The sequence below is a fragment of the Phaenicophaeus curvirostris genome, chromosome 8 (assembly GCF_032191515.1).
Source record: "Phaenicophaeus curvirostris isolate KB17595 chromosome 8, BPBGC_Pcur_1.0, whole genome shotgun sequence".
Taxonomy (NCBI): Eukaryota; Metazoa; Chordata; class Aves; order Cuculiformes; family Cuculidae; genus Phaenicophaeus; species Phaenicophaeus curvirostris.
The window spans coordinates 32445394-32460985 of record NC_091399.1 but is presented as its reverse complement, the minus strand read 5'-3'; the positions used below and the strand labels follow the sequence as shown (position 1 = coordinate 32460985).

The 15592-nt window shown below is 37.2% G+C and overlaps 1 protein-coding gene across 4 annotated transcripts in view; it reads right to left on the bottom strand.

Moving 5' to 3' along the window:
- OSBPL9 (oxysterol binding protein like 9) overlaps positions 1-15592 on the bottom strand; it is a 185899-nt gene that overhangs the window by 10912 nt on the left and 159395 nt on the right. For 2 of the 4 annotated variants that reach the window (XM_069863114.1, XM_069863116.1), the window contains 5 exons: positions 15005-15100; positions 12936-12983; positions 8000-8029; positions 7088-7138; positions 2862-2900 (listed from right to left, as the gene is read on the bottom strand). In XM_069863114.1, the coding sequence (XP_069719215.1) occupies positions 2862-2900; positions 7088-7138; positions 8000-8029; positions 12936-12983; positions 15005-15100 (264 nt within the window). Of the gene's footprint in view, positions 1-2861; positions 2901-7087; positions 7139-7999; positions 8030-12935; positions 12984-15004; positions 15103-15592 lie in introns of all 4 variants that reach the window. The other 2 variants (XM_069863117.1, XM_069863115.1) reach the window with 2 other exon arrangements.

The following is a 15592-nucleotide window of genomic DNA, read 5'->3' as shown; positions in this document are numbered from 1 at the left end:
AACCATAGATAGCAAGAACATTGTGAGCACAAGAAATGCCAAATGCAAGATAGTAAATTCCTGAGAGAGAAAGTAAAACATAAATTGACAGTTGAGGACATAAGAAATACTTTCAAAGTGGTAATGCTTTAATTCTTTACACAGATTTACACTAAACTGAATTTGCTACAGATCTGAAGTGTCCTACAAAGATTTCTTATTTCAAGTTCTAGCTTGTGGCATTCCTTCCAATGTCCATCAATAAATACTGCATGCAAAGAGTAGAAAGTTAGACAAAAATTATCTGGCAAAAATTAGGATAGGTGTTCTGTATTTTTAAAAACATTTTTGTTTCAAAAATTAATTTGTCCAGACCACAGTAAATCAACACATTAACTAAAACAAGAATCATCAGCGTGCTTGCAGCCATGAAGTGGCTTTGCTGCCAACACTCTCTCCAATGCAAGCTGACAGCTTTCAGTGCATCACCAGCAGAGGACATTTCAATCTACTTATGAACATGGGCACTTTGAAAATGAAGCACCAATTCAACTTGACACTCACTAAAGTCACTGACTTCAGTATCTGCTCTTGGCTTTCACATAAGCAGCCTCCTGGAAACCTGAACTGCAATGGCTTTTAATCCAAACTAGCATGATTTTGCCCTGCCTCACTGGCCTGTAATTTTGTTATTGTCTACATGTTGGTTTTTTTATATGTTTACATACAAGGACCAGAACTTTCACACTGTTCTGGGTTGTTAATTGGATAAAAGGCACATAAAATCCTTTTCCAAACATCTTGCAATTAAAATCACTGGTCTACATTGGAACTGTGAAAATCTTTGCCTCCATTTGCTAGGAAATCTTGCTACCATGCTGAAGGTAATGAATATCAAGCACAGGAAGGTCATACAATACCTGGTCCTACTTTTAAAAGGGTTCTGCTTTTAAAAAAGGGAGATTAGCTTTGCCTTTAAATTTAGTCAGTGTAATTATTCCTATCCTCTTTTTATGTCAATATCTAAAACAAGAGTCTCCAACTGTTCTTCCCTCCTCTTAGTCTATTAATTTCTATTTGCATGCAGACTGAGAGAAACAGGGTCTTTTAACCCCCCCATCTTTCCATTTCCCTAACAACAGAAGACTTCTTGCTTCCTTTCCTGGTTAACTGTAATTCTGAACTTTATCCTAGACTGAAAACCAGTGAAGATTTTTATTATTTTTTTATAGCATGGGTTTCATTGAATTGAAAGCCGAACTGTTATTCCTTGTTTATCTCTACAAAATCTCCAGTTTTTTAAAAAAAGGAATAAAAACTGCTTTCTACGTTATCATTGGTGTAACTATTACATGAATATATAATCCAGTACATATACTGTTACTCTGTTACTTCACTATATTCCAGCATAAAATCAACGTCCCTTACACAACACTTCCACTTCTTGTGGGATTATACATGCAACACAGGCAGGTCCATATCCTACATATTTCAGTCTAAAATCCATTTTCAGAGTTAAGGAACTTCAAAATCAAGATGGTCCTATGATACGCAGGATGCTACTGCTACCTCCACCTCCCCTAGTTTTTACAGAAACCATTAATACATGTGGTATAGAACAGTGGTGTGATAAATTGTAACTTTATCCTTAAACAATTCTCCATACTGCAACACGAACTGGACTTTCTTGCTAGATATTTTGGGGTACACTGCTGTGGTTTAGAAACACAACAGCTGAAGGCAGACCTGAAAGTCTCGCACTCTGAATTTAATAACAATTTAAGAACAGCCACGGAGAAAGAACAAGGCCATCATCCCACCATGGTATCAAGCACTGATTATATTCCTGCCCAAGTTTAGAGTGAAATCCTGACCTTCAGCCCGAGCTGACATTAACCTCCACAGCATCAAAATTTCAGTCTTCACAATCAGGATGTATCAGTTAATATATTCTCACAGAAATACATTTTTTTTTTTCTGCCCAGTATAAGCCAGCCCACAGATAACCAGAATAGTGGCTAATCAAATTCAGACTATAGCAAGCTGAAATATCTACAGGAAATTTCTGAGCTGCAGATCAGATGTGCATACCACCTCTGCCTGTAGCAGCATCTAAACTGTGTAACCTCTCTTTTCCAGGGCATATTTCCATTACACTAAGACCTTATTTAAAATAAGCACGAAACCAAAATCTGTACGTGCATCTTTACCCCAGAATTCATACCAGAAAATCATACTGCTGTGTATAATGGAAAGACAAACAAAGTTTGGGAAATATCGTCAGCTGTGGTGAAAACACACTACGATGTTTGGAGTCCTGTTTTACCAAAACCAATCTCCTATTAAAAGTATCCGAAATGTACTCAAGTGACAAAAAGAGAACAAAGACAGAGAAGTCACATGTGACTGAAACTAAGGATGACAGAAGTTACATTAAAAATGTAGAAGTTATTAAAGAAGAAACACTGCTTAAACAGACGTAATACAACTGTGCGTCAAATAAGCAGCACTGTAGAAAAGACAAACTAGCTAAAGCACATAGATAACTGATCTATTTCATACCTAGAGGTACTTCAGATGGAACACAAAACTACTGCTATCCCAATAATCTCCCTTTCATCTGTTCACATGACAGATTTTTATTGAAGTGTTCAGTCATGGCACTGCCACTTAAGACAGTATAAAACCGAGCACTCTTATTTTCTAAAGGCAAGGGTGTTAGCCGATCTCAGAAGTTAACGACTCAACAGTAATTTTAATAAGACACTTGAAGCAGTAAATTAGAGAAAGAAAGAAGCATGTTGCAAAATGATTGGAAATTCAGGTCTCTGTTCACATGTTCTGCAGAAATAAAGGGAGATAAAGTTTAGATTTAAACTTACTATAAGTCCATCTGCGTGCTTCTCCTCATTATTTTGGTCCTTAAGGAAAAAATGTTAAAAATATCAACATAACAATCTTGCATGACTTATCAGCTCTGTGTTAAGCGAGAACAGCAAGTTTCTCTCAGGAGTGTTTACATTTTCAGCCATAAAGTGTTCCTCGTCATGTGATATGGTAACTAAACACAGAAAAAACAATTCTATACAGTCACTGCATCTCTGAAGATCAGCATTTTCTGAAGGTCTGTCACAAGTTCAAACATCTTCAAAAATATCCTTTCTGCACTGCAGAGTACAATTACACTTTACAATGTTCTTCCCAAAACCAGCTGAGAGCCCCCCCCAGATATGGCCTGCAGCACCAATGAGACCTTGAAATCCAAAACATGTGAAGTTCTTAGTTTCTGAAGAACTGCGATTAGCATACAGATTATGTTTTCCAAAGCACATTTTGCTTTTGAAAGTCAGAAGTGCCTTTACAGGTTAAATGTTTTTAACTTTTTGCTTTGTAGCATCCACTAGATTTTAAAATGGGTTTCAATTACTTACAATCTAGGATTTCGGTGCCGGGGGTGGGTACTAGTAAGAGACAAGTTAAAGCCAATCCACAGTTACGTAGCTTTAATGCTGCACCAACAATAGTATAAGTTTCACTGAATGCCAATATGAATCTCTTCCCTGCTGCTGCAAAGCTCATATTAACCAGTACATCAATCCATAACTTTGTTCAGTGCAAACCTTAAGATTTGTTGGCAGAGTATTTCCCCAGAATATCAGTTGTTAAAGTAAATAGAAACAAGAAGGAAAAAAAAAACAAAACACCAAAAAACCCCACCAGAAAGCTGTAAGTAGTATTAAGAAAGTTAGCACATATTTTTGTTTCCATACTTTATAAATTCTTCCTTTGCTTATATGGCTTGCATTAAGCTGCTCAAATTTCATATCTGCTAGCTGACATTTCTTAAGCAAGGTTTTCCATGACAAAAATGACAAAGGGCAACAAGTTCCACTGGATTGCAAACTTATAAACAAGGAGTCCGAATATATTGGGTTTTTTCAACATACAAAATGCCCATGTTATGCTATCATCTCCAAGATCTAACAAATAAAACACAATGATGCTGCATTTGTACTGAAGTTTTCTATCTTATCGCTTAAGACACAATCAGCAACGTGGCATGAGGAGGAGGTAAGGAAGGCAAAACGTCACCAGACTTGGCAGGCAGGACTGACCAGAAATTATAAGTGAAAAAGGGAAGGCAAAGATGCAAAACTAAATATTTAAACTATAAAAGCTACTTCATAAAATGTATATATTTCTAAAACTGTAGTTTACCAAATCACTGACAGATGATGACACACATTTTACAACACACACATCACCAAAGCTGGACATCTTCAACTGCCATACACACACAGGGGACTACACAAGTCAAACGCTCCACCTATCCATCCCACTTAGATTATTGTCATTGGTTTTTCATAAGTAATGTAAACATTATAACATATTCCTATTTAGCTAGTATTTACTTCATTATTTTGAAAATGCTTTGGGTCACCTCAAGTACAAGCGACGTGACTGCAACCTTGATTTAGCAGTGAGTTTAATGAAAATGTAACTCTCCAAGTCCTAAGGCGGGTTGTTTTAAGAGCCCACGAAACAGCTCAATTGAACACACAATCAAAAAAAAAAAGTTAAAAAAATACCCAAACCCCAAAACATCAAACAAACCAGGTTTGCCTCAAGGTAGCAAAATTATCCAAATAATAAGTGGCTCTACATTTGAAACGGAGAGATGTTCTGAGTACATAGAGAAGTGATATCAATTTCCAAACTGTAGAGTCTGTCTCCTAATAAGAAAAGCATTGCCTAAATAAAAATGGGGTGCAGGGGTGGTGTTAATACAATTTCTTGTCAGCAGCGTAAGTCAGCAGCCATACTTGCCTTACAGCTTTGGGAAAAAAACTTGCAGAATCTTAAAAGGTTCTATACTGGAGAACAGAAAGCTATCAGTCAGACACAACACATTTTTACATATATATGGCTTCAGACACATGCAACTTACAGAACCGCAAAAGCAAACAAAAAACCTCCTGTATTCTTAATTTCCTACAGCAGTACAAAATCAGGATACCAATACAATTTATAGATAGAGATAGATATAGATATAGATATAGATAGAGAGGGGGAGAGGAAGATGAAGAACAGATGAAGAAGAATAAAGGTTATTAAAATAGTAAGAAGATATATTGATGGTATTTTTCACTATATGTGGATCAACATCTTCCAAATAGCTGTGCAAAACCCATTCATTTAAACCACACTTATCTCCAGCAGCTCTACAAGAACTTTAGATACGGTTTAGCAAAAAAGCAAACAAGAAAACCCAGCTCCTCAATGGATAAACCCATCTGTTTAAGCTGGTTAATATTTACTAGTACTGAAAGGAGGTCTTCAAGGTCTGATTTAGTGTAAAAGAAAGCAAGTCTTGGCATCTCTGGGGGACCCAAATTCCACCAACCTTTATGCTTATATGGTAGTTGGAGTAGTAAAGCACTGAACCTGATCAAAAATACTGCAACTGCCACTCCAAGTTCAGTTTTGACAGTTAGACCACCTGGCCAGCTTCAAAATACGCTCAGCATCAGCGCAAGATAAGCAATAATGCTTGCCTATCCCCCAATACACTTACCCATCGCAGAAATAGAATTTGATATTCAACAGAAAAAAGAAAGCTAACTCACCCACCTATTACCAGCTTTGATCAAGAACCTGAAAAGCAGATTATAATTCTCATCTTTTAGACTTGCTAATTACACAGCAGAGCTTTTAAAAAAAGAGTAAAATTTCATAGGAATTAAACCTCTGTGAAAATAATAACTACTAAATTCGTTACGTAGTAACTAACAAGAAAATAAGCAAGTCATTTGTTGCAGTTTCTCCAACAGGTACCTTAATACAGCAAGTCACATAGAGCTGTGTAAGAAAACCAGCATACTGCCACCTAATGCATCTACAACTGACTCCAAATCCCAAAGAATGATGTGGAGTCTACTCGATTCACTGTACTAAAACAATTCTACATATACCCAATAACAGAAAGTTATTAAGTACTGACAAGGCTTTTCTTGCCCAAACAGTATCAACTGCTTGTTGAATAAAGACCATTCTAGTTCTAGATTCACATGGCATAAGAGCGTTTGAATGTACCCTAATAATTCTGAAATATTTTTGCTTTTGTATAAACCTGTTAAATAATGCACCTTTTCTTCAGAAGTTTTAAGCTACTGGTATGAAATTTGAATTTCACAAAACATGCACTAATCCTTTTAGTGAATGACTGCTGATCCTACAAGGTTCTAAATACTTCAGCTTTCACTGGCCTCAAGATTTTGGACAATGAATCTGGCACCCTGAATAAAGACAAAGAGCAGTATCACGTTTGAAAGTTACAAAAAGAAAGTGATCTAGAGTACAGAAAAAACCTGAAGACCCTACACCTATTTCTGGATAAGTAGGAACGTGTTCTGATTCAATTCAGTCTTACATTCTGAAAACACTATAAAGTAACTTATTCGCAAAACACTATCTTCCTTCACTTTGGTCTCAAGATATAAATAAGCAGCTCATAATTAACATAACCTAATTACAGTACAGGAAGGTCTGTTAGAGCAGAAATTGACCAAAAAAAATTCACATTAAACAGTAACAAAGTGTTTCAGTAAAAAGCATAAGTGCATTACCCATATTGCATTCTCAATACAATTCTTACTTCAAGAAGTTCCAAGACCATCATGAACATCAGGCCTATTATAAACCTTGTCAAATCAGCTTAGATGATTAATATCATCATTTTCCCTTTTTCTATTCATTAGTCACATTCTTAACTGAAGCAGAAATAAGAGTTTTGGTAAGTTTATATTTTGTCACCCTTACATTTGGTGAAGTTCTCATTTAATCTAAAAGCAAACTCTGAAAAGAAAGTTCATCTCAAAAGAAAAGCTTTGCCATCAACCCAACTGTTACCATGAACATTAACAGGACTGTCTGCTATGGAACTCAGTATCTCAGAAACTTCATTAAAATAGTAGCATAAATCAACTTACACCATTTTTTTAATATACATATAGCCTGGATCATACAGAAAGCACTTTTAGATTTCAATTGTTTTCACATACGTTAATGCCGTATAATTAAAATCCAAAGTAGTTTACAATGTACTTACTTTAGCAATCTGCAGCAACACAATGCAGTGTTTTATTGACTCTACCATGCTCTAGGAAAAAAAAACAACAGAAAAAACCCTTGTATTACTATGCTATAATATTTTGTGTTTACTGCTACTTTTATTATTACATAGAATATCAACTGAACTACTGGGTAAGAACTAAACAGACACTCACTTCTGTAGAACCCCTACTTTCCCTTCCTTTTTTTTTTCCAAGAGACAAGAGCATAGCAGTAGAAAACTGAAGTTTCCAAAAGCCACATACAACGCAGGATGTCAGGGAGAAATGGAGGTCAGCTTCCAACTTTCAGAGCACTGCAAGCAGGTAAACTGTCATGTGATGAGGGGCTGAGTGAGCTGGGCTTGCTTAATCTAGAGAAGAAAAGGCTCAGGGGTGACCTTATCAAGGGACATCAATATCTGATTGGGATGGCAGAGTTTAAAGGAGACAGAGCAAGACACTTCTCAGTGGTGCCCAGTGACAGGACAACAGGCAATGGTCACAAACTGAAATACAGGAAATTCACCTTAAACATAAGGAAATACTTTTTAACTCTGCGGATGACCAAACACTGGAACAGGTTGACCAGAAACACTGCAGAGCCTCCATCCTCGGAGTTACTCAAAAACCAGCCAGATTTGGTCCTACGCAACTGTCTCTAGCTGACTGTGCCCCGAGCAGACCTTGAAAGGCCCCTTCCAATCTCAACTATGCTATGATTTTATGATTCTAAGGTGCTAGACATAAATCTGAATGCAGTACCAGAACCAGGCTTCCTCTGCCATCGCACTGTTGGACCTAACACAGATTCCAACTTTCTGTAAAAGGCTTTAAAAACTTTCACACAAAAATAAGGTGAATTTCAGAATCTGTGTATAAGAGATACATAAAAAATTAAAGAAACTTACACTGGTTGTTTCTTTGAGACTTTCAATTTTCTGTAAAAGAAAAATCAAAACAATGTGATTAAAGACAGCATTTCCAGCATCTAGTTTGACCTAAATACTGTACAAACACTATATTTTACTACCAAATTGGGTAAAGAGAAAAAGCAACCAACACGTCAAAGACTATTTCTGTATATAGAAACAATTTTCATTTTGTAATTGACAAGACAGAAGTCAAACTGATAATTAAAGCTTAAAGATGACAAGGCTAGGGATTTCTGAGCGGTAACACCATACATATACCCATCAAAGTCTACACTTCAGTTTTACATAATATCAGCAAGACCAAAAGGCAGTGTGAAGATTCACTCTAAGTTTTAATCCTTGTCTAATGTACTGAACAGTGGCACATTTCAACAATCAATATCACTTGAAATTACCATTACTCAAGCACAATAAACAGATGCAGTTAAGCACAGTTTTTTAAAAAAATCACAGAAATAACAGTGCACCATGTTCCTGCTCTTTCTAAGCCCCCAGTAAAAGTGTATCTGGAAATCTGCCAACTTAATTTTATCTAGAAACACTGGTTCATAAAGATTTCCTGTGTGGAATTGCTCTTCAGGCATGCAAAAGGCATCTGCATGCTGTTTTACACATCGGCATGACCTATCTAAGAAGCATATGCATCCTGTTGATGTCCTTGGGTCTGTCTGCAGAAGGGAAAATTATTAAATTGGACTCAGCACTGAACCTCCACTAATTCAATTACAGGACCTCTTTGTTTTGATTAATATGAGTGTCTCATGTGATTTGAGCCACAGCCTTTTTGATTCTTCAATAATCAAAGCGCGTAAAGCAGCTTTTTTGCTCACACAGCACTGCAAGCCAAATCCTACACCATAGAAGAGCAACATGCATCTATAAATCTTCAAGAATGAGTAGTCTCAGCTTGTGGATTAAAAAGAAAATAAATGCAGTGGCAGCTTAACAGCCAATACCTGGGGAACTTTTTTTTCATTTCTACTCTGCTCTATACACTATTCATAAGGATGCTACGCATTTTCTTCATAAATAATTGTCAAGAGATGCCCAAACAGCACCCAGCCTCAGCCTTTTCCACTGGAAAGACTGGACTATTCTGATGTAGGAAAGAGCATATCAGGGACGTTATATCGCCAAGTTATATGACATTTACTATTGTTGCCAACAGAGAAATATGCTAACAGCTAAGAACAGATTTTGTCAGATGAAGGATTATGCAGCTGAAATAAATCATCCACCCTCAAGGCTTTATAGTCAAGTGTAGGAAGCCATCAGCAGTTTTGATTACTCTTTATCTAATTTTTCCCCAACATGCTACAGAATATTTACACACCGAATAAACTGGTGTCTCGTTCCCTTCACTGATATCATCTTTGCTGAAAATTCGAAAGCAATGTCAGGCCACATAATTGTAATTCATTCACACTGTTCTCCCTCTACCCACGTGTAGCTTTCCAAACAGACCAAGACATTGTTATTCTTACACACAGGTACAGACAAAAAGGTGATCTGTCCAAGATCACACAGAAGATCCGAGACGGGTAAAACCTGAGGACACCTGGTTTCCAAGGCCTATCCACAAACTGCACAATTTTTTCCACTTTGGAAACAAATTCTTTGTGTGCTGGCCAACTTAAGCAGTAACAATATGCATTAATCCAGTATTTTTCATATTTGTGCTGTATGGCTACCTTGCAAGAACACCGCCCATGGAACTGGAATGTTGTCTTTCTCATACATACATAAAATTATGAGATGCAGGCAAGCTAGACAGACTCAGTCCCTGGGAAGACCCTTCTAAAGGGCACCAGCCCTGTTCTCCAGGGCTAAGCAAACAGTAATACGGAAATCTCTGGAGTTTCATAAGCAATGTGTTTTTCTAGAATGGTGATATAAGCAGGTGTGAAATAAGAACTGTGAACTCTCCCCCTGTAGATCTTACACAAACACAACACAGATGTGACACTGGGGACAGAAAAACAAGTGGGTGATCACCAGAAACAAAACCAGCACGCCTACAGGAGTTAGGAGAATGCTTCTCCCTCGTCTCATCAATTGTACAGAACTACCCTGCTATGCACACATGCTGCTGCAATCGTTGTAAATTTATTCTTATTATCTTTTGTTTAAACTTGCATTAAGTAATAGAGATAACTTAGAAAACACAAAATTGTACAGAAAATCAGAAACAGTTCTGACAATTTTCTCTCTTCAACTTCCCTACTCTTTGAAAACTGATGAAGATAGAATTTTAATAGACAGTTTCCCTATTTTTAGGTAATGAATACACATATTTCCAAATGAAACATCAATTTCCTGCAGACTTTAATGTGCAGAATGCAGGGAAATGCTGTACCCGATATAATCAAATTGCGGACTGCTGCTGAGACTGCTCCATCTACTTGCTATTTGTTGCACCTCCTTGATATCTTCTTTTTTATGAAGCCACTGGTGATCCAATTGAAAGCTAATTTTATTTCACCAAACAATTTCTGGCCCATTCAATAATCCTGTGACTACAGAGGGATCAGCCTGTCCTGCAGAGAGGCAGCAGAGGCACATAGGGGTAGTTGACTCACAGTCAAAAATCCATCAAAGCACCTGAAGCTGTGTCCTCAGCCTTGTCTTTACTTCACAAAAGGTACTTGTTGTGAACTCAGCAGCTTAAGCAGGCTATACTTCCCTCCAAAATCTTGTTAAATAATGTTGGCTTTCTTCCAGCCTGCCCAATACAGACCTCATTGCTGTTCTGATACTTTTGAAAGCTTACAGTTTTATTCTCCCTGATATGTGTAGTCCAGATAGTTTCACAAAACTGAACAGAAAAGTCTACTTTGGATTCTCAGCAATAACATCACTAACACTGTAAGAAAGCAAGGTCCTATCTTGTCTTCACCTTGAAAAGCCAGTACCCTCAGATTACACACCTTCCTTTACTTCCTAGGTAATCGGATAGGTACATTGTACTCCACCAGCAGATTCAGCAAATTGCCAGCACTTCTAGTTATAGTATGTTTGCGAGCAGTACAATCCTGCTACACAGTGCTGGTTGTACTTCTGCCAGGGGTATCAATGGAACACAGGGAACTCATGATAATTACAATATATCTCTATCTTCAAAATCCATGAAGTCTACATCTGCACTGTCTTCTTCCAAATTCAATGGATTACCATGTCTCAGAAAGAAAATACCCCAAGAGATCTTGAAGCATCTCAGAACATCTATACCCTGTATCTTATCTTCAAAAGATCAAAATACTTTGTAACTAAAACTGAGCTCACCCAACACTCCATATGCTTCAAAAACAATGACTCAGGTTTTAAATGCTTAGCCATAAACAGCTGCAGAAAACTTCACTCAGGTAGGTGGGAAGCACAAAACACTCAAATAAGCAAATCTTGTTTCCTCAGAGGAGAAAACTATGAGTTGGACAGAAGTGTCCTGCCGGTTACACTCAGCTCATGGTCTGATAGCTGAAGCATACTTCCATAAACAAATAGGAAAACTGCTCAATATAGTACCAAAAACCTCTCAGCTGCCTTAGTACAGGAAGAGGCATGATCAAAAAAAGTGCTCTGCCAAGTCTTTTTCATTTTTAGTAGAGAATAAATCAAATCTATAGTAATAGCAACACTCAACAAGATTTAAAATCAGAGGAAGCTGACCTTTTCTGAAGAAGCCTCCTGCTTTCCCTATAAAGTCAATCTGTCTGCTTCATAGATCCTCGCAGAGATAAAGAAAGAAATCAGCACAACATGTGGAAAGTCTCCAGGGATTAGAAGCACTGTCAACAGGGAAAAAGAAAGTACTGCCTAATCTGCAAAGTAGCATCTGGAGGGAGGTCAGAACTGAAGGAGAATCCTTCCCAGTAAGATGCACTGAAGGAGAAACACAAAATCTTAAGGCCTTACTCCTTTGGTCAGCTGCCTACACTTACACAGAGCACGCTTGTACTTCAAAGTCACTCAAGAAGCCAGTACATGCACATGAACTCTAGAGAGACCATAATTTGTGAAGTCCCTAAGATGGCATACAACACATCAAAAAAGAGAGGTCACAGCCATTATAAAGCAGCAAACAAATCACAAAACGCACCAGACTGTTTTCAAAACTGACCAAACACTGAGAGAGCATCAGTTATTAGCAAGTGAAATTGGAGGGAGGGAACTAGGATGAAATACACTACTACTTCATTATATTGAAAGTACTGGATTTGCCGAAAACATAAGCAATTTCTCACTAACAAATCCTTCATAAGGAATTGGTAAAACCCTTCTCCACATCACAGAAATTAATGTACAAAACCAGCATGCTACTTAACCCAAATCCATACCACCCAAGGTATGTGCAAGCCTTTCTTAAACAGAGATTGAACTCTGACCTCCAAACATGACCTTGAAAAGGAATTGGAGGGAATGTAAAGAAATCCACAACACTTAACTGAATCACAACCTCTCTACTGAAGCAGTGTTCCACACACAGAATGTTACATTTTTGGCATCCTCACCTCAGGATGCAGACTGATTATTTGAAATACATGATTCTCACTATTTATTTTTTCCCCCTGCAGAATAGTTCTGCTATTCCTACAAGGAATATTCATCCTTGTTAAAGATTAAAAAATAGCAAATTTAAGTAAAAAATGTTTTCAACAGTTGCATAGCAGAGGAGTAATCATGTCCTACAGACTGAAACCTTTTATAATGTTATGATATCCAGTAACACTAAAAAGTCTGTTTGCAGCCTATTAACTGATAACATTATTTGTGTTGTGAATCAAATCGCCTGAAGTGATTTTGACAACTTCATGCATTTGAACTGTACTTTAAATTTCTATAGACTTTAGCAAATTGATGCACAAAACCATATGATTAAGCAAAATAAGCAATATTTAAGACAAAATGTACTTGCTTTTCTCTGTTCATCATCTTTGCAGTTCTGGAGTTTTTCATCAAAGAGCTAAAAGAAAGAGATACTTGTGAAAATACTGAAAGTGATAAGTTTCCCATACACTATCAGGCAAAACCATCAACATTTCAAAACCGAAAGAATTCAATAAGTACTTAAGCTCTATGATCTTGGAATTATCAGCCAAAGCAATTTTTGCCTAATATTTCTTTACAGCATTTGTGATATAACAGATTTGTAACTGATTTCTCACATTATCCCATTTGACAAGTGGGATATCTCAGATTCCACAAATCTCAGATCCCAGCCAGTTCCACAGCTCAGTCTGACATCGTTCTACTGTGGTTCAATCAAAAAGGTGAGGTTAAATGATAAAAGTGACATGTGAACACCTCAAACTGCCTTTTTTAATTTCAGCAAAGACCTTTGGGGCACACAGACCGCTTAGCAAAACAGCCTCAACCCTTACCAGCCCTTCCAGGTACCTTGTTATTCAGGAACATGACTCAAACAATTTAAGATTTGTAAATATTTCTTTCTCAAAGATATGTAGTAATTTCCCAGAATTAACTTCTATTTATTTTTTCAGAAGCAGAATATGAGATACAGCAAAGCGAAACAAACTCTTACTGAACAGCTTGCAAGTGTATTAAACATAGGCTGAGCTGGAACAGTTAAAAGTTACCCCCAAGAGCACTCTGAAGTGCATTCACAAATAACTATTAAGTACAAGTTGTTTGAGGAAGAAAGAAGATTAAGAGTAATGCTCAAAGGTTCATCCAATCCACCCTTGCTCAGAAAAGTAGTTGCAATTATTAGTAGGTAAGCTACAGTTCTGCACTCAACTGCCCGTTTAAAACCTACTCATGAGTTTCTTCTCCCCTGAGGGCTAACTTCTGGTTCTAAAAAAAGCCTGTAGCTTGGGTCTCTGTCCATCCTCAAATTCATTCTTCTTTCATTATTAATTAATTCCTAAACCCCCTTCCCTTAGTTGGCCTGAAATAACAATTAGAAAGTGTAAAGGTATAAATACCTTCCTTTCAGTAAAGCATGTTAGATGGCTCCAGCACAGGAGATGAAGTCAAGTCCTCATCTGCAGTTTAGCTTTGAATTTTGTTTGCGACTCTTTTGCCTACCTCCAGTTTTGTTGGTATCCTCTTCCCTCTCTCCACCCTCCCCTGCAACTGTAATTTTGCTGAATATCCCACATGCAACACTTGCCCACTATATCAGGGAAAAAAAAAATCCAAACCAGCAGAACTGAAGCAATCTTAACAGCAATTTTAACCTGCTGAGTCATGGGAAAAAGCGTCCTAACCAGCAGCAAAAACTGTTTTTCTCAATAAGGCGAGTACGGAGAGATATGAGCTCATCAATCCTCACCTTCCCACCTAAAACATATGTACAAAATATAAAAGGACTGTGTTTGTATACAACTTCTACAGAATGTTTTCACTCAATGACAAAGAACAGATTATCCACCAGTGCTGCAGTTAAGTCTGAAACTGTCAGCAGCTGTAGTTACACGTTACTTGACAAAATTGTCTCAAGATAAATTGTAGAGTGCTATGAGCAATACAATGATTTAGTTAAATTTTAAAATGAAACTTGTCATCTCTGCCATTTCCATGAAGCTACATGTATAAAATAATGTCTCAGCCACTGTAAACCATTTTACAAAATCTGTTCAGTTATTCTGATTTTCTAACTCTACTTTTAACAACCCGAAGATCCACTCCAAAAGCCATTTTCAGGTTATTTCAGCCTTTTGCTTATCATTTTTATATTTCTAGTAAAAACCTCTACTGCGGAAGCAGTTAGAGCATATGTAACATCCTAAGCTTGGGAGAAAATAGAATTGCATTATCATCAGACTTCATATATAAAGATGTTTTCTCCAGTTCACAGTCAGCTCAGCCAGATGAGCACTCTGCATTCCACATTTATCAGAACATATGTCAAGCATAAAACATGACTCTCACCCTCTGATGAGCTTCATTACAACCAAACCTCAAAATCCACACTGACAAGCAGGCTCCCAATGCAGTAAATACACCAGTTAGCAACCATACCTTCAACTGGTCTATCAAGATCTGTAAGTAAGCATCAGCCTCCGTAAGTTTCTTGTCAAAATCATGAACGCTGGGAACAAATCCTGAATCCACACCCTAGATAATAAATAAATAAAAAGCAAACACATAATTAGAGTTTCAGAGGAGGAAAAAAGACAACAAAAATATGGTTTTGCCTGCCAGCTGACAGGTTGCCTTCCCTCTCATCCTGCCACAAGCTGAAAACATTTGTCTTCTATTTGCAGCTAAATCAGTAACAGTAAATCATTACACATTTTCGGGGGGCGGGGTATAATCACCACACACCAGAGTATTTCATTACTTAGGACTGAACAAATCTTCTTAAATTACACTAATTAAAGTTTCTTTGGGAAACAAAAGAGAATTCAAGTTTTTCTGAAGACAGTCTTTGATTCCATATTCCTATATTTCAGTTAAGGAAGACAAACCCAGACTCGACTGGATGACTACACTTTTCACACTCCACACAATCCTGCTCAACCCACAGCTTCTTGGCAAAGAAGTGAACTAACAAGTGCTTCTTAAATACAGACCCCCATTGAGCTGAAAAATTCAAAATTATTGTTC